The following is a 17,726-nucleotide window of genomic DNA, read 5'->3' as shown; positions in this document are numbered from 1 at the left end:
TATGAATTGCCAATGCTTGCCCTCTTCACGAATACTGTGCGACGAAAATGCCATTGAAAGTTCGGAAAGGGAATTCGCGTCATAGCTCGGGGCGTTGATCAACGGATAAAAAATGGAATGATTACACACAAATACTGTACCCATCTGCGCAAAGGATGCCTCTGTGTCAGCTCAACGTGATATGCCGTAAAGTATTATTGCCATTCAGCCGTAACTCTTCCAGAGTATCTGTATTTTACACAAATTATGTACAGTGATTGTGCTGCGCCTATATCAACTCGTCTTTGCCCAGGAAGTTCGCCATGGGATCTGCCGCGACAGTTCGTTTCCGGCGATACTCCTCCATCTCTTCTTCCGTAACGCCATTCATCATCTCTTCCCGAGTTCTTTTCTTGGACTTCTCATCTTCTTGTGGCTTTTTTCCGTTATCCTTGTCCTCGATTGACTTCTCTTCCGTATCACCGCCGCCAAGATTGGCGCCTGTGCGTTGCTGTTCTGCAGCTTCCCACGCCAACTTGCCATCTTCGCCAGTGCAATAACTGTTCTTAACAAAGGAGTGGCAGCAAGCGTAACCCCATTTGAAGCTTGACCACCAGCTTCCCCATACCGAAGTGTGGTTGTTGATCAAGACGTCCTCTTTGTACTTGGACTTGGCCTTCTTTCTCGGCGCACCCTTGATTAATCCGGACTCGTCATATTCCACGAAATGTTCAGATTCTGTGATCATCATGTTACGCAGAGAGCTTGGCATGGACTTTTGCTCCGCACCGCCGTATTTATCCTGGAGCTGCTTTTCTCGTTCCGCTCGCTTTCTCTCGTCCTCCTCGGCCTCCTGTTTACGGAGAAAGGCACCGGCAGTGGGGTTTGCTTGCATATGTAGAGAGGTATCACCCGACTTCTCTTGGGCTTCCCATGCAAGTCGCTGAGCCTTTTCGAATTCACCAGCATCGCCTGATGACCTCATGAATCCTTCCTCCGCAAACAAATCCGCTGCCCTATCGGCAGTTGCGCCACCATCGACCAGCGATCGTGTCTTCGGGTCGTACTTGGCGGACTCGAGATCGAGATTCAATAGATATTTAGCTGTATCCTCTCGTATACGTAGCTGTCGCGTAGCTGTACTCTGATGCTTGCTCATGTCATTCTCCTCCGCATACTTGTCGCCTTCGTCATCCTCATCTTCCACACCAGCACCCTTTTGTGCCATTTTCCTGATTTTTTCCATTTCGTTGTAGTCCTCCACCACATGTTTGTATTCCTTGGCGTCGTAACCGTTCCAGCGATCTCGTTTTGCGTCCCAGTCGAGGTTCACGTTCTGAAGGACCTCGTCAGCCTGGATATCTTTGCCAGTCCATTTTGCTCCCTTCGCGCGTGGCCGGCTTAAGCAGTCCTTTTTCTTGTGTGTCATAGCGCCGCAATTTTCGCAGGCGCCTTTGCGATATTTCGTTGCAGCAGGGCCTGCCTTCCTGCCACGGTCGTACCATTTGGTCGACTCCTTCTTCTCCTCACGACGTTGATGCTTCAGGTAATCAGCGCCGTCATCGTCGCCATCGCCCGCATAGAATGGTTTCTTGCTAATAAAAGAAGGAATATAGATATTCTCTTCCTTGTTCGCCGCGCCGGTCTCGGGTTTTCTGGGTGGCGGAGGAGGCATTGTTCTGGTGGTGAGCCGGCTACACGCAGCCTGCTTCGTAAAACCTTTTGAATAATAGCGACTATATTCCAACGAGACGTAATGTGTATTGTAATTTTCGCAACCAGGCCGCCGATGTTGAGCTATTGACAAGGCAAGGTTGCGCAACAGAAAAGGCAACGACTCACGATAAGAAGCCACTATCATCACGTGTGTTCGCGCAGTGGGGCGTCACTTGTCGCTGCCTGTCGCGTTTGACGGGCGCCGCTTCGTGTAGGAAAGCAAATACCAGCCGTGAGGTTTCAAGTTTTTTTTTATAAAAAAACCTCCTCGGAGCGTCTGATATATTAAATGCCATGCATTCAGATGGACTCACACGTTGAGAATAATGGACTTGTTCCGCGTCAGGCTGAACTGCATCGACTGTTACCAGGCGACGCCTACTATATACGACCCGCAGCTCCGTAATGACTTACGGCTTTCTCAAGCGACCAAAGGGCCTAAAGTTCCCATCATTCGAATTTTTGGATCAACGGAAACGGGCCAAAAGGTTTGCGCGCATGTTCATGGGGCCTTTCCCTATTTGTTCGTTGAATACGATGGTGGCCTTTCCCAAGATGAAGGTATATAGGACAACTCTCAATTAACAACAAAACACTAACTTACTTGGAGTTGGGTCTTTTATTTACAGACTGCATCTTTCCATTGACCATGCCCTTTCTGTGAGCTTTCGTCGAGATGAGCAAGGGCTCAATTCGAGATTCGTTGCGCGCATCACCCTCGTCAAAGGTGTGCCATTCTATGGCTACCATGTTGGATATCGCTTTTTTCTCAAAATTTACATGTTCAACCCTATGGTGATGACACGGTTGGCTGATTTGCTTCAACAAGGCGCGATTTTGAAACAAAAATTCCAGCCATATGAAGCTCACCTGCAATTCCTTTCCCAATTCATGATCGATTACAACTTGTTCGGCTGTGACTATCTGGATGTATCGCAGACGGCATTCCGTTTCCCGGTTCCTGCTCATCATGACGGCTCAAATTCTTCGCATCTATGGCATGATCTCTCTATTCCCCCGGGTCGTATAACAGATGACCATGCTTTGCCCCGTGTTAGCCGCTGTTCCATTGAAGTGGATATATGCGTGCAGCATATTACAAATCGGACGCTGGTGCAGGAACGACAACTCCATCATCGCTTTGTTGAGCTCGAGCATCCGTCACATAGTGACATGAAACTCGTACATAGCATGGCAGGATTATGGAAAGATGAAACGGCACGGCGCCGCCGGCGCATGCCTCAACTCAAACCTGGTAATACACCATTTCCCCCAGAAGCTTTGGTGTCGATGTCGGCGGAACCACGAGCTTTGTTGTCCCAAGCTTGGATCCATGAGGATGAGTACAAAAAGATGGTTGAAGAACTTGCTGCTGCGGATCGCAAAATCATCGGTCCTACCATGCCTTCGTTTGAAGAGTTTGTGCAGCCGGTTCCATATGAAGCGACTGTCAAAACAGTTCTACAATCTGTGGAGGATCTACATCCTTCCAGCCTGATGCCAGCACTTGGTCTTCCATCTGCAGCTTCAGCAAGCAGAATTGATCCAGCTAGTAGTATTGAGGTTGACGAAGAGAAAGCACGGCAAGTCGATGCTGTCGACGAATCCTTCTACCTCCAAGAATCCGATGATGAAGCTTTGCATCAGTTACTAGAAGGTGAGGAGGGGGTGGATGAGGATGAGGAAGCGCCTCTCGCGCATTCAGTGATGTCCGGGAGGCATCCGCTGGAGGATATAATACCGGGCATTTGTTTGAGCGGCTGCAGGACAGGGCGTCCACCTTCAATACCTTTGTCGGCCACCATAATAAACGCTGCCGAGAATGGGGGCCTTATAGGGAGGTCTAGATACCACAATCATTCGTCGGCTCAGAAGAAAGAGTCGAAGCGGCCGGGTTCTGGACTCTGGTCTGATATGATATCGAAGAAAGTTAAACAAGGAGTTGCCACACCGCCAAAGATGAAGTTGGAGCGAGGCGCCCAAGAACGCAGAGCTACGTTTCACGTATCGTCTTCACCAGTATCAAAACAATGGGACTCATCAACCACGCCGAAACCTACGCTGAATTTTGCGATTGTCAAAAACCAAAATGACCCTCATACGAGACTGCGTCTGAGCCAAAGGGGTAAACCATCGGCTTCACAGACCAGCGATGGCGGTGTATCTGCAAAGGATCACTTAGAGTCGTCCACCTTCGCTTCGTCTGACCATGGCGGAATCGGATTTCCATCATCACAGCCGTTTTCACTCTCACATGCTAGCTTACTCGATTCAACGAGCAGCGCTGGCGCAGACAAGATCCCACGAGCCATCGCCGAGGCATCAAAACGCCCAACGATAATATATTCAACGCTGCCGCCTCCACCAAATGACGCAGATTCGCTTGCCCATTTCCATTTGCCTGACCAGCTTTACCAAGACCCGTTCTTCAGCAACGAGAGAGATGTTCCTCTCAGGACTCGGGAATATGCAGGCCGGGAATTCCGTTTGCTTGGTGACTCGCTACCATACTTGCCCGCTTTTGACTTCGGTGACGCCAGCCATGGAGGTCTTGAAGTAACAGCCATGTCTTCTGGTCTAGCATTGGAGAGACAAAGGAGGAAGTGCGAATTGCGAACGTGGGAGATAGATGCACCTCCTCCAACATTTGCCGAAGTCGCATGCTGGCTCACTGACGAAGAGAAGTCTGCAAAATCGTCAGGCTTTATCCAGAATCGCAGAAAATATCTATCTCAGATTGACGGCCCAACGCCAAAGACTAAATATGGCCTCAAGTACACGCAACAACGCAAGTCCACGAGCGTTCAACACGAAGTGCAATACATGAGCACTATGAGCCTTGAGGTTCATGTGAACACACGAGCGAAGTTAGTTCCAAACCCCGAGGAAGACGAAGTACAGTGTGTCTTTTGGTGCTGCAAAGGCGACGAAGTCACGTATGCTTCGCAGGCTGATGGCGATGGCACTGTTTCTGGCCTTCTTGTATTAGGGTCAGGTGATGTGGCAAAGCGTATGCACAAAATAAGCAAAACCGAAGTCATTGAAGAAGCATCGGAGCTGGATCTCCTTGTACGTCTCGTTGACGTGGTGAAAGAATTAGACCCTGATGTTTTAACGGGATATGAAGTTCATGGCAGCTCTTGGGGCTTCCTGATGGAGAGGGCAAGACTCAAGTACGACTATAATTTATGCGATGAGCTCTCCAGAGTCAATGTCCAATCGCATGGTAGATTTGGCAAACAGAGTGATCGATGGGGATTCAATACTACGTCAACAATACGTGTGACTGGACGCCACATGATCAATATTTGGCGAGCTATGCGGGGAGAGCTCAATCTGCTACAGTATACCATGGAAAATGTTGCTTGGCATCTGCTTCACCGACGCGTGCCTCATTTCTCCCATAAGACTTTGACGGCATGGTATAAAAGTGGCAAGCCCAGTGATCTCTCGAGGATGCTCCGATATTTCCAGAGCCGCACCAAGATCGACCTACAAATTCTCGAGGCGAACGAGCTCATTCCCAGGACCAGCGAACAAGCTAGACTTCTTGGTGTCGACTTTTTTTCTGTCTTCTCTCGTGGCTCGCAGTTCAAAGTAGAGTCTATCATGTTCCGCATTGCGAAGCCAGAAAATTTCCTACTTATTTCGCCTAGCAAGAAACAGGTCGGCAGCCAAAACGCACTAGAATGCCTCCCGCTTGTGATGGAGCCACAGAGTGCATTTTATAGCAGCCCACTACTTGTACTGGATTTCCAGAGTCTTTACCCCAGTGTCATGATTGCCTATAATTATTGCTACTCGACTTTTTTGGGTCGCATCGTCAACTGGTGTGGAACAAGCAAGATGGGTTTCATAGAATACAAGCGACAGGCTGGGCTCATGGCGTTGCTGAAAGACTATATCAACATTGCACCCAACGGCATGATGTTTGTAAAGGCCGAAGTCCGCAAGTCTTTGCTGGCCAAGATGTTGACTGAGATTCTGGAGACAAGAGTCATGGTCAAGAGTGGCATGAAGGAAGACAAGGACGACAAGATGCTACAGCAACTCCTCAACAACAGACAGCTTGCTTTGAAGCTTCTAGCCAACGTTACATATGGCTACACTTCTGCCTCGTTTTCCGGTCGCATGCCGTGCTCCGAAATCGCCGACAGCATCGTACAAACGGCGCGAGAGACGCTCGAGCGATCCATTGCCTACATACACTCTGTCGAGAAATGGGGCGCTGAGGTCGTCTATGGCGACACGGACAGCCTGTTCATCTATCTCAAGGGCCGCACTAAGGACCAAGCCTTCGACATTGGCAACGAGATTGCGCAAGAGATTACCCAGATGAACCCGCGGCCCATGAAGCTGAAGTTTGAAAAGGTATACCTCCCGTGCGTGCTGCAGACCAAGAAGCGTTACGTGGGTTACATGTACGAGACGAAGGCCCAGGTCACCCCCATCTTCGACGCCAAGGGCATCGAGACAGTCCGTCGCGACGGCACCCCCGCCGAGCAGAAGATTGAAGAAAAGGCCCTCCGTCTGCTCTTTGAGACAGCCGACCTCAGCCAGATTAAGGCCTACTTCCAGGCGCAGTGCAGCAAGATAATGCGCGGCACCGTCAGCGTGCAAGACTTTTGCTTTGCGCGCGAGGTGCGCCTCGGCAGCTACTCGGACAAAGGCCCACCGCCGGCCGGCGCCCTCATCAGCGCACGCAAGATGCTCGAGGATGCCCGCGCTGAGCCTCAGTACGGCGAGCGAGTTCCTTACGTCGTCATCACGGGCGCACCCGGCGCGCGCCTCATCGATCGCTGCGTCGCTCCAGAGGACCTACTCGCCAACCCGCACTGGCAGCTCGACGCCGAGTACTATATTGGCAAGAACCTCATTCCGCCGCTCGAGCGCATCTTCAACCTCGTCGGCGCCAACGTCCGACAGTGGTACGACGAGATGCCCAAAGTTCAGCGCATCTACCAGACTGCGCCGGCCGCCGCTGGCGCACGGCGCTCCACGCTAGAATCTTACATGAAGTCGACGCACTGCCTAGTCTGCGGCGTCAAGTTTCTTCGCGAAGCGTCGGCCGCATCCGTCGCCGCCGCACACGCAACGACGCTTTGTCCGCGGTGTCGCGGCGCGAGCGTCTCGTCGCTGCTCGCCCTCCAGACCAGGCTCGCGAAGCAGGAAAACAGGTACCAGGAGCTGCTCGCCGTGTGCCGCGGCTGCATGGGCGTCGCGCCGCTCGACGACGTCCCCTGCGATAGCAAGGACTGCCCCGTCTTCTGGACGCGCATGCGCCAGCGCGCCAAGGTAGTGGGCGAGCGGGCCAATGCGCTGCCGGTGATGGCAAGCCTGACGGAGGCGCTGCGGCTCAAGGACTTGGAGTGGTAACAGTCTCTCCCGGAGGAGGAGCTGCGACATGTAGTTTAACTGTGTCTATTGATTTTTTTTATCCTTGTTTGGCTTTTGTATTGTAGTCTGCATTGGCGAGGAGTTATGATGGGCGGCTTGCGCACTACGAGCGTTGAATTACACGCACGACGTTTTTCTCCTGGTATACAATGGATCTGATTATAATTACTAAACATCTCCATGCTATGAGATAAAAAAACCGACTCCCGGTCGATATCATCGAGTCCCCCTCTAACGCCCGCATTCTAATTCCTGCCGTCTACGAAACCATTTTGGGTTATGTAAACCTGCGTGATCCTTATATGTACAAATATCCCCCTCTTATCTCTCCCCATTGTTTCTTGGCCTCACTCAAACAGGGCTCGTCACCGGCTGATGCAGCGTATCCTCTGTACGGCTCGGAGTCTCGGGTCCGCTGTCCTCCTCGTCGATCCAGCCCGCGAAACCAGCATCGTCCTCCTCCTCCTCCTCGACAGTCGCAGGATCGGTAGTGGCAGCCTCTGGCGGGGTCGTCGACAGCGGCATCGCCACGAGCGGCTTCCCGTCCGCTTGCTCCAGCTCGTCATCGATAAGAGCGGCAGGGTGCGTCGTCTCGGCTGCTGCGCCAAATCGCGGTACGGGCTGCGCGACGGGCGTCTTGTCTGCGTCGGGACGCACGTCCTTGACGACAGCGATGGGGACCGGCACCGACTTTCTCGGGATGCTGTCAGCCGCCGCTGCCAAACTCTTGCCCTCGTCCTTGGCGGGGGCGAAGAAGGGGCCCTCTTCGTCAGCTTCTTCATCCAGCGGCGTCGGCGGCTCAGAATCGTCCGGGGCGCTTATGACGAGCATATTCTCCGCACCAGCCTCTTCCTCCTCGGCAATGGCCTCACCCGCAGCAGCAGCGCGTCTTCGTCGCGGCGGCAAGGGCGGCGCCGGCCTCGTGTCCTTTTCCTTTGAGTCGTCGTGTTTCTGCGAGTGGCTTGTCCGAGGCCTTTCCGACTCTTTATCATCGGGCAAAGCGGCGTCACTACTGCCGACGTCTGCTGCTGCCGATGCTGCCGCTGCCGCTGCCTGTTGCTCGAGCTCTGGAACCATGGCCGGCGGAACGGGCTTACGCTTGGGTGCCGGCACGGCGATGGGGGCGACAATCTTGGTCTTGCCGTTGGTGGGGCCGGGGAGGGGCACGCCCGGCGGCGGCAGCGGCTGGCCGCGGCCCATGGGCTGGCTGAGGTCGACCTGGCTCGCGGCCTCGCTGTTGCGGCGGGCGTCCTTTTGGCGCTGGAGGGCGTTCCAGCCCCATTGGCGCGCCTGGTTGGCGGCATTGGTCATGGCCGCCAGCGTGTTGTTGCGCTTCGGCTCGCCGGCCGCGCCGCCGGCACCGCCCGTCGTCGAGGAGGTGGCCGTGGTGGCCGTCGAGGCGTTTGAGTTTTCGCGCTTCATGAAGAACTTGCGCCCGAGGGACCCGGCCTGGCTGAAGGCGCTGCCGTTGGGGGACGCGTGGCTGTTGCTGCCGCCGCCTCCTTCGTAGGATCCATGCGACGAGACGGTGTTGCGGCGCGTGGGCGCGGCCGCCGTGCCGTCGCCATGCTGCTGCTCGCCCGCCGCGGTGTCAAGAGCGACGACCGCTTCCTCCTTGGAGGAGACGGACGAGGTGTCGCTCGACTTGACGCGCCCGTGCTTGCTGGGCGACCCGACGGGTGTGACGAGCGGTGGCGACGACGACGACGACGCTTCCTGCTGCGCCTTGGAGTGCAGAGCGGCGATGAGGCTCGTGGCGTGGTCGGGCGGCGAGGTCGACGGCCGGAACCAGTCGGCGTGGGCGGCCTCGGTGCCGACAATCGGCTCCACGCTGCTGTGCTTGATGATGTTGGGCGACCGCGAGGACGACGTCGTCGCCGCCGAACCCTTGGCATCCAGGCTCACCGCCGAGGCGGCAGCGGCGGCGTTGGCGCCGAGCTTGTGCCCTCCGAGCTTGCGCCCAAACAGCCCCGTTGCGGGCGCCGGTAGCTGGCTCTCTAGCGTCGGCGTCGTCTGGCTCTTCTCCACCGGTCGCGGCGAGGCCGGCGGCGCCGCGGCCGGAGACTGTTGCGACTCGTCGGGGAGCACGACGGTACCTTCCGCCGGGCTGTCGACGTCAGCCACTGGCACGACTGGTGGCGGCAGCGGTGTCGTGGTCGTCGCCTCCGCCGCAGCGGCCGCGGCCACAGCCGCAGCAGCCACGTTCTCCTCGTCGCCCTCGACGGCGTCGTCGCCCTCAAAGATGCCGCCGCGCCACTCCTTGTGCTCGGTGCGGAAGAACGGCACGTCGTCCCAGAAGGGCTGGACGAGGGTCTCGGCAAAGACCTCCTTGATGCGGTTCTCGATCTGGCGGAGGATGACGGTGTAGGTGATCTGGCGGCTGCTGACAACGGGCTCGATGGCGAGCTCCATCTTGGGCATGGCCTGGAAGGAGAGCCAGAGGCGGTTGCTGGGCGGGGCCTTGATCTTGAAGAGGACGTGGCCCTCGATGCGGCGCAGGACGAGGGCGAGCACGAGGTTGACCTCGCGGGCCTTGATGCGCGCGCCGAGGTCAATCTTGGCCGTGGCCGACATCTCGAGGCGGAACTGGCCCGCGTAGCGCATGTCGGCCTCGACGACGCACTCGCCGTCGACGGTGAACTCCTTGAGGCGCAGGTTGTGGAAGAAGGGCGCGGCCTCGCCCGTGTCGATCTTGCGGATGGCGATGTTGGTCAGGTACGAGGGCGTCTTGACGCGCGAGATCTTCTTGGTGATCTTGCTCGCGATGAAGTGCTCCAGATCCCTGGTGCGGTACACGCTGAGGAAGACGCGCCCGAGCAGGGCGTTGATCCAGCGCGAGTGGACGTTCTCCTCGGACGAGTGCAGCCGCTGCACCAGCGTGATGATGTCCTTGACGTCAAAGTGCTTGGGCCGGGGCGGCGGGCAGCCGCCGTCGAGCCCGGGAAAGGTCTGCTCCTGGTTGCGGAGCAGCGCAAAGTAAAAGTCCTCCTTGGCGGAGCAGTTTTCGGAGAAGAGGTAAAAGGGCTTGGCGACGGTGCCTCCGCCGACGCCGGCGCCGTCGTGGTACTGGTCGGCGAGGGCGTCCCGGCGTGTCAGGCACAGGGCGTTGCGCTTGATGAAGAGCTCGCCCTCCGGGGTCTGGTCGCCGCCCGAGTAGATGCTGATGTCGTAGTGTGCAAGGCTGATGACGTGCCGGACCTCGAGCTGCTCCTCGTCGTCAAAGAGCATGATGTGACCGTGTCTGTTGGAGAGAAAAAAAAGGAAACATCTTTGTTAGTGGCAACTTTGCACGCACAAACGTCGTCTGTCCCTAGGGCGTCGTAACTGACCTGAGCACCACGTAAAACACATTGCCGGCTTTCTTGGGCCTGTGGCTCATGCTGTTATTCTCAATCGGTCCGGGCACGGGCTTCCTGTCAAAGATGCTCCTGTACATGGTCTGGTAGACGCTGGGGCTGGGCGGCGCGACCGTGGCCGCGCCGACGGGCGTGGCCCTCTCGATCGGCTTCGCGTTGATGCCCATGGGCGTGTATTCTCTACACACGGCAAAGTAGCCCGCGGCCACGTCCAGCTCGTACACGGTCGCGTCGCTGTCCTTTTTCCGCCTGCTCCGCCCGTCGTCATTGTCGTGTTCATCGTCGTGGCCGTGGCCGCCGCCGCCGCCGCCGCCGCCTCGGTTGTCACCCCGCTCCTTGGCCCGGTGGGCGTCGAGCGCGGCCGTGTCGTCGCCGTCCTGCACCACGCTGTCCGGGTGCCGATCCGGGACGCCACCGTCCAAGTCGCGCCGGAACGGCAGGGTGTAGTGCGCGTGCAGGAGGACGAGGCCGAGAAGCAGCGGGACAAAGGTGACGCCTCCGAGGAGGTACGCCACCAGCAGGGCCGTCCAGGGACCCATGGCCGGTGTGCGTTGTTGTGGCGGTGGGTGTGTCTGCGTTGCGTGTATGTGTGTGTGTGTGTGCTAGATTTGCAGAAGAAAGTCCTCTCGGATCAAGAGTTTCGGGGTATCGTAGTCGCAGAATACAAAGGAAATGTCCGCAGGAATGGTGATCAAGATCCGAGACAGAGCTGTATGTCAAGCATAGGTAGTTGCTGATGGGCGGCGGGTGGGTTCCAATAAAAAAAGGTGTCCTGAAATCCCACCAGAGTGCCGGCCGATCCGTTTGTCACCAGGAAAAAGCGGTTGGTATGAAACGAGGGATTGGGAAAATTGAGAGGAAAAAGAACGCTAGATGATCGAGAAGAGAAGAACCAAACAAGAAACCTAGATAGTTCGTGAGGCGACGACAAAGGAGCTGAAGTCGTTGTTGATGTCAAAGGGTCGTTTTGGAGCAGCCAAGGTGTCACCAATTGGAGAAGCTCCGGCGAGCGCCAAACAAAAAAAAGCTGGGGCCAGCAAGTGCTTAAGAGACTCCCCCCCGTTGTTCAACTACGTCATGTGATGGGGCCTTGAATCTTTTTCGTCCAACACAAAGGCCGGGCGGTTACTTAGCATTTAACCTTGTTTATTGAAAAGCTTCTTTTCCATTATTTTGTAGGCGTTCAGAATCAAAGGCAGCACTGTTAACTTCTCTCGAGCTGATTGTAACTTGTTGCATCATGACATGAGACGACAGCTTTAATCCTACCCGCCTTGCCGCCCCCCCTCCCTTCCCCCCCCGACATGCGCTAGATGCATCGCCGAGGTTCCACTGTACGGGCGCTATTCCTCTTGTAGGGAACCTGATGGATGATGATAGTGTGGAAGTGATCAGCAAAAGGAAACCTGCCCAATTAGTTACTTTCGACTTGCGTCTGTAAAGCCAAAAGAACAATGTTGATCGTAACGTGCAGCTCGCTCGCAGCATCACAAACATCTTCACATGCTTATAACAGAGTATGAATTTCTCATGCCTTAAACCAAAAAAAAAGAGAGACTCCGGACAAGAAAAACGCCTCTTGGTTCAGGGTTCAGGTTGAAGAGAAAGAAAATAAAAGGCTATGCAATCTCTTTTTGCCAAAGAAAAATATATAGAATGATTCTCCCCATCCACAAACAAGGTCATGTCAACACACAACCACAACACTATGGTAGGCACCAAGCCAAGGCATCGAAACAACAGTAAAACAGGACAATTGAAACCCCCTTCCCATGTTCCTATCTTACAACTGACAAATAAGGAAAGCTGCAGTCTTCTTTCGACCGCTGGTATGAGTGAGTGGCTATAGTTTTGACAGGTAATGCTGAAAAAACATGAATAAAAGAGTTAATAAAAAAAAGTTGACCAACAAAAGGGTTTCGTCAGAATCATCAGGTTTCCGAATGAAGAATTGGAGGAGGATACTTCTCCTACGTTTACATAAAGAGTGTAGAGTGTTTCGTAAAAAATAAATGCTTCTTGAAAAAAGGTATTACTTTTGAGAAAGGGGTGTTGTGCTCAAGCCCGCGTCCGCATAGACGACACCGGAGTGCTATTGGCTGAGCGAGTCGGATGACCATGGCTGGGACGATGACGCTTTGACGAGTGAGGAACGCTGCTCACGTCATGCTTGCCGTCGCAGCACGCTCGCACATTCTCCAGACGGTCCGCGTCGCGGTCCTGGCGTTCAATCAATTCGCGGAGATCCTCGGCGCTGTCATGCACTTGGTTGGTAGAGTACAGGTCCGTATTGCTACCACCCGCACGGCTTCGGAGACTTGACAGCTTCCAATAACCGCTTATCTTGTTCAGGGTGCCCTTGGATGCCTTGTTTGCGAGAACAGTGCGGTGTCGCGTAGGCGTCAGCGTGGGCACCGCCATCGAATACATATCCGCAGCAGAATCGGTTCTCACGGAGCGTGAGTTGTGCGACGACACTGACAGCTGCCCCGGCCGGTGGCCAAGTGCCGGCCGACGGCCATACTGCGGGTTAAACTCGTCAACGTCTTCGCGTGTGATGGAGCCTGCTACATCCTCGGCATCGTACGTCGCTTGAGGCTCCGTCCGCACCAGCAGATACGACAAAGCATTGAACCATGTCTCATGACGCTGGCCGGTAGGGCAAGTAAACTTGATGGTACGGCCAGGAGCAATAATCACCAGGCTCTTGCGGTGCAGGCCAGGAGGCATCGGGTTGTCGTCAGTGACGACACGGACAGCCTCAATTGGCACGCTCTTGGCCTTGAGTTCGGATCGCCCAGCGCTGGACGGGTCCTTGTCGCCCCAGTACAGAGTTCGCGTGTAGGGATGGACCCAAAAGTAGCGGCGATGTCTGTTGGCAGACAGCTCGCCACGACCAGTCTTGCGCGTGTACTTCCATAGATACTCACCAATCATGGTCTGCGTAATGGCCTGGATCATGCGGGGATCCGTGTTAGGGCCGAAGCCGGTGGGGTCCATATCCGTGGCATGCAGGTCGAATCTGGCATCAATGTCGGAAGCAAACGAGGACACTGAAGGTTGCCTGCCAATGGCCGTGGGCTTCTGCTGAAAGTCGACAAGGACACCAGTGCGAGCAGCACGGGGGGTTGGCGTTCCGTTCTGGCCGGATCCTGAGCGCTTTCGCGTGCTTGGCGTGCTGGGGCGCTTCATCGCAGAGGCTGGCCACAGCGGCGGACCCATGCTGCCCTGTGTCTGGGCACCGGCGGCTTGAATCGCCTGGCGGTGGTTGGTGGGTAGAGGCGGCACTGCCTCGAGGGCGGACCGCCTACCGCTGGCTGCGCTATCAGGGCGAACAATGACGGACCCGGTGTCGAACATGGAGTCGTCAAAGTCTACGCCACGGTTGACATGGCTTGCCAGACTTTCTTGCGAGCGGTGGATGCGGACAGTGCGCATTGTGTCGGGGCTGCCAACCGAGGCAGCTGACGGGGTCTTGGCATGGCCCTTTTGCAGACGGTCGATCGCTCCACCAGTGAGGGCAGTCTGGGCACCCTGGTCACTGGTATCGCGCACAGGAGGCTTGCGAGGTGGTCGCGTGGAGCTGTTGGCTGAGATCTCCTTGAAGGGGCGCTGCGACTCTGGGGTCTCGGCATTGGGTGAATCCGATGGAGATTGCCTTGTCTCATCTTCGGCGATGGCGGGCGAAGCGTCTTTGCCCTTTCCGCGTCCAAACAGGGCTCCAAATACCTTGTTATTAGGTGTCTCAGGGGTAGACTTCTCTGGTGCAGCGAATTGTCGAGGTAGAAGAATACCATCTCGCCTCTCGTTTCTTGGCGTTTGCGGCTCAATATTGGAGTATTGAAGAGTAGAAAACGTGAGCGTCGGATGGCTCTTGGGGGACGTTCTCGGCTGGATCGTCTCTGAGGCGATGGATGACAGCGTCAGCTGCGGTGGGCGTGTTTTTACAGGGCTGACTGGCATCGTGTGCTCCGTCTTGACTGCAGAGAAGCCAAGTGCAGGGAGAGCAGGTAATGGCTCAGAGACTGGCGAGACTGTCTCACCAACAATGGAAGAGAAGCCAAGTGCAGGCAGAGCAGGCAAGGGCTCAGACACCGGCGAGACTCGCTCACCAACAATTGCAGAGTAATCCAGGACGGGCTGTGGCAACGACGTCGGCACAATATTTTGTGTGTCGATGGAAGAGAGACTGAGCTGTGGCAGGGGAGCCGGAATAGCGACAGGTGCCACGAGCTTGGGTGTTGTTGGTGTAGGCGGCTCGACGGGCTCGACAGCCTCGGACTGGATTTGGCCCAGGGACATGACAGGCATTGGTTGTGAAGGGCTGGCAATAGGCTCGAGATTCTCGGCCAAAATGTTGGACATCTTCAAGGTAGGTGGTAGGACAACAGCATCTCGAGGCTCGATATTTTGTGTCTGAATCGAGGAAAAGACTAGGTCCTTCAGGGCTGCAGCATTGGGCGGAACCGGGAACTGAGCAATCTCTTCATGCATATCGCTGTTAGACAAGGAGATGGGGCGCGACGCATCCGTCTCCGCCGTCGTGGCGTAGCTCGACCGTCCATCTGGGAAATCCTGGTTGGTCAAAATTACAGAGCCTGACGAGGTAGGTCGCATGGCTTCCACGTCTCTGGGTCGCACAGAGACAGGCTCTGTCATTGTTGAGCTGTCGACCATCACAGCGCGTCTAGGCATAGGGGGTGCGGGTGAGTGAGTGCGGCGGGTAGATCCAGGGGTGACGGAACGCATGGTACGTGTACGGGGAGTGCCGCCGAGAGAATCATCCTCACTACCGTCAAAGTCTTGGAGCTCGGCAAACAAACTCTGACCGGCCGCGCGTGGCGTGCCGTTGCTGCCAGCATGGCTGACAGGGCTGCTCTGGATGGTAGGCTCCTCGCTGTTTTGGCGAGAGCGGCGAGACCAGGGCAGTCGGCTGAGGCTGAAGCGGCTCTTGGTGGACGAGACGGTACCGGTGGGTGTGCGCACGTCGGGCAGTGTATCGAGAGCCTCGTCGGCAGAGGTCGAAGCCGTGCTGTGGAAGGATTTGCGCGTGCCAGCTCGCGCAAGACCAGCAGGCAGGTTGGGGGTTTGCTTCATTCTGCCGAAGCCTCTGGATTCGGTCTCGGTCTCGGCCCCATCGCTGTCTGACATGACTTCATGACCAGTCTGGAAGTCGTCTGTTTCGGTCGCAGGTTCATTGGCCGTCTCAAATGCAGACTCACTAGCCTCGTTGGCGGTCTCAAAATGATCGCTCGGCTCGGTAGATGGTAGAATTGTCTGTCTCGCCGCCGTAGGGCTGCCAGAAGGCGAGTTACCGTCATTCTCTTCCCAATCGGGATCATCCAGGAAAATCTCCTGCTTGCCGGAGCGCATGCTACCCAGAAGCTTGGACGGGCGCTTGTATTCCTTCGAATCGACCTTGCGGCTGCGGCGGTTGGCCGCGTTGTTGCCTCCGTCACCACGCAGCTTCTCCAGGTCGTCGCGCAAATCTTGGATGATGCGACGGAGTTCGAGTTTTTCTGTCTTTTCGCGATGCAGCTGGTTTCTTTGGCTCTGAATGGTCCTTTGCGCGTGGCCAAGAGAAGTCTTGACAGTCTCAGTTTCCAAGACAGCGTGTCGGGGTGTGCCCTTGATGGGGGAGGGCGGCGGCGAGTGCTCGGGAGTCGCATTCTCGGTGGCAGTATCAAAGTCTTCATCGCTCAAACCGGAACCAAGTTCACGATCCATCAGCCTGCCGCGTTGTATGGAAAAGGCTTTGGCGAGCTCTTGGTTCTGACCGGTCAAATCGTCAATCTTTTTCTGGAGAGCCGCGCGCTCATCCTCAGCCAGGGAAATGTTGCGCTTGGCGGAACCAAGCTCAATATCATGGAGCTTCATGGCAGCGGCATGATCCTCGGCGAGTTTTGCGTGCGAAGCCTTGACCTCGTCAAGCTCTTTCTGAGCGACCGTCTTCTCCATGTTGGCAAGACTGAGGGCCTGGGTCAACTTTTTCTCCTTATCGGAAGCTTCCTTTTGCAAAGACGTCATTTCCTGCATGCGGGTCTCAAGGTTCCAGTTCTCGTCCTTGTAGCGGTGCTCGCTCTCGTCCAGGGTCTTGAGACGCTGGTAAAGGCCCTCGGCATCGATTTCGAGCCTGGATTTTTCGCTTTGCAACGTCTTGACTTCATCTTCACGCTCGGAGAGAAGAGATTGTAGATTTCGGACCTGAGCAATGAGGGATTGGCTGATTTCGGCGGCGAACTCGATGTCGTGTATGCGGTTGGACTGCTGATTTCTAGCTCTGCGCTTGGGGACCGTGAGTTTTGTAGGGGAGCCTGTGGCATGACCATCAAATTTGGAGGGGCTGATGGAGCGCTGCGTGACGAGGATATGTTAGACAGTGTACGAGGGGCTTGGTTGGAGGAGAGATTGGGTGCTTTGAGCAACTTACCCTGCCTGTGCGGCCATCGGGTGCATATGGCGTGGCGGGACCATTCTCATTGGAAGGAATTCTCTTTGGCAGAAAGGCGCGAGCAGACTCGCGAGCCAAGTCGTTGTATTCGCGCTCAATTTCGACGAGCTTTTGGCGGAGCTCGGGCCCTAACTCGCCCTGGGCTTGGAGCTTTTCGATTTCCTGCAATTGCTCAGCGAGCGCCTTACGCTGAGAGACGAGAGCAGTGCCAAGCTTGCCAGCCTCGTCGAGGCGGCGCTCCGTCTCGGCTAGATGAGCTTCGAGGGCGCGCTTCGCCTGGCGCGGAGAGGATCCGGGCCCGGCAGCGAAAAGCTCATGATCGAAGGCTGAGAAGCGGTGGTGTGCAGCAGATGACGTGCTGGCAACGAAGGGGTCGTTGGCTGTGTCATCATCGAACACAGGCGCAGCAAGATCAGGTCTAGCCGAGGCGATAGACGAGGCCATACTGAAGGAAACGACAGAAGGACCGTCTATAGCCTGCGGGAGACCATGAAGCTGGCCAGGAAGGGTGTGTGTGTGTGGGTTGCCAGAGGGGGAACGACGTGAGGGAGAGAGCTTCTTGAAGAGAAAGAGGTTTGTTTTGGATGCAGTCAGGCTCAAGCTGGAGAAGCACAATGGGAATTAAGCAGGTCCAGAGGAAGAGAGCGCCCCTTGCGTCGAAAGCGGAGGATCAAGCAGGGGTAAGGCGAGACAAGACGCAGGTCCGGCGGCCCCAAAATTGGAGACGATTGCGGCGCCGATTTGAGCAGAACCACAAGGAAAGAAAAGAAAAGAAAAGAAACTCGGCGTGCGCGCTAGGGCAGCAGAGGAGTTGATCTGGTGGTAGA

At 55.8% G+C, this 17,726-nt stretch overlaps 4 protein-coding genes across 4 annotated transcripts; 1 reads left to right on the top strand and 3 right to left on the bottom strand.

The window, feature by feature from the left end:
- Positions 1–268: 268 nt before the first annotated feature.
- Positions 269–1,654, bottom strand: V2A60_002167 (mRNA splicing protein SLU7; the record flags this gene model as incomplete). Its single annotated transcript, XM_083253518.1, has 1 exon — positions 269–1,654. The coding sequence occupies one exon, from the start codon at positions 1,652–1,654 to the stop codon at positions 269–271; it is 1,386 nt and encodes a 461-aa protein (XP_083109644.1).
- A 1,394-nt stretch (positions 1,655–3,048) lies between these two features.
- Positions 3,049–7,071, top strand: V2A60_002166 (DNA-directed DNA polymerase; the record flags this gene model as incomplete). Its single annotated transcript, XM_083253517.1, has 2 exons — positions 3,049–3,352; positions 4,115–7,071. The coding sequence occupies 2 exons, from the start codon at positions 3,049–3,051 to the stop codon at positions 7,069–7,071; spliced, it is 3,261 nt and encodes a 1,086-aa protein (XP_083109643.1).
- Positions 7,072–7,443: 372 nt separating this feature from the next.
- Positions 7,444–10,987, bottom strand: V2A60_002165 (SMP domain-containing protein; the record flags this gene model as incomplete). The annotated part of the gene is made up of 2 exons (XM_083253516.1): positions 7,444–10,333; positions 10,422–10,987. 2 exons carry the CDS (start codon positions 10,985–10,987, stop codon positions 7,444–7,446), a joined length of 3,456 nt encoding a protein of 1,151 aa, XP_083109642.1.
- Positions 10,988–12,506: 1,519 nt separating this feature from the next.
- V2A60_002164 (uncharacterized protein) lies at positions 12,507–17,343 on the bottom strand (the record flags this gene model as incomplete). The annotated part of the gene is made up of 2 exons (XM_083253515.1): positions 12,507–16,802; positions 16,879–17,343. 2 exons carry the CDS (start codon positions 17,341–17,343, stop codon positions 12,507–12,509), a joined length of 4,761 nt encoding a protein of 1,586 aa, XP_083109641.1.
- Positions 17,344–17,726: the final 383 nt, after the last annotated feature.

The sequence above is a fragment of the Cordyceps javanica genome, chromosome 1 (assembly GCF_051103115.1).
Source record: "Cordyceps javanica chromosome 1, complete sequence".
Classification (NCBI taxonomy): domain Eukaryota; kingdom Fungi; phylum Ascomycota; class Sordariomycetes; order Hypocreales; family Cordycipitaceae; genus Cordyceps; species Cordyceps javanica.
The sequence above is the reverse complement of the archived record's forward strand: the minus strand, read 5'-3'. Positions and strand labels throughout refer to the sequence as shown.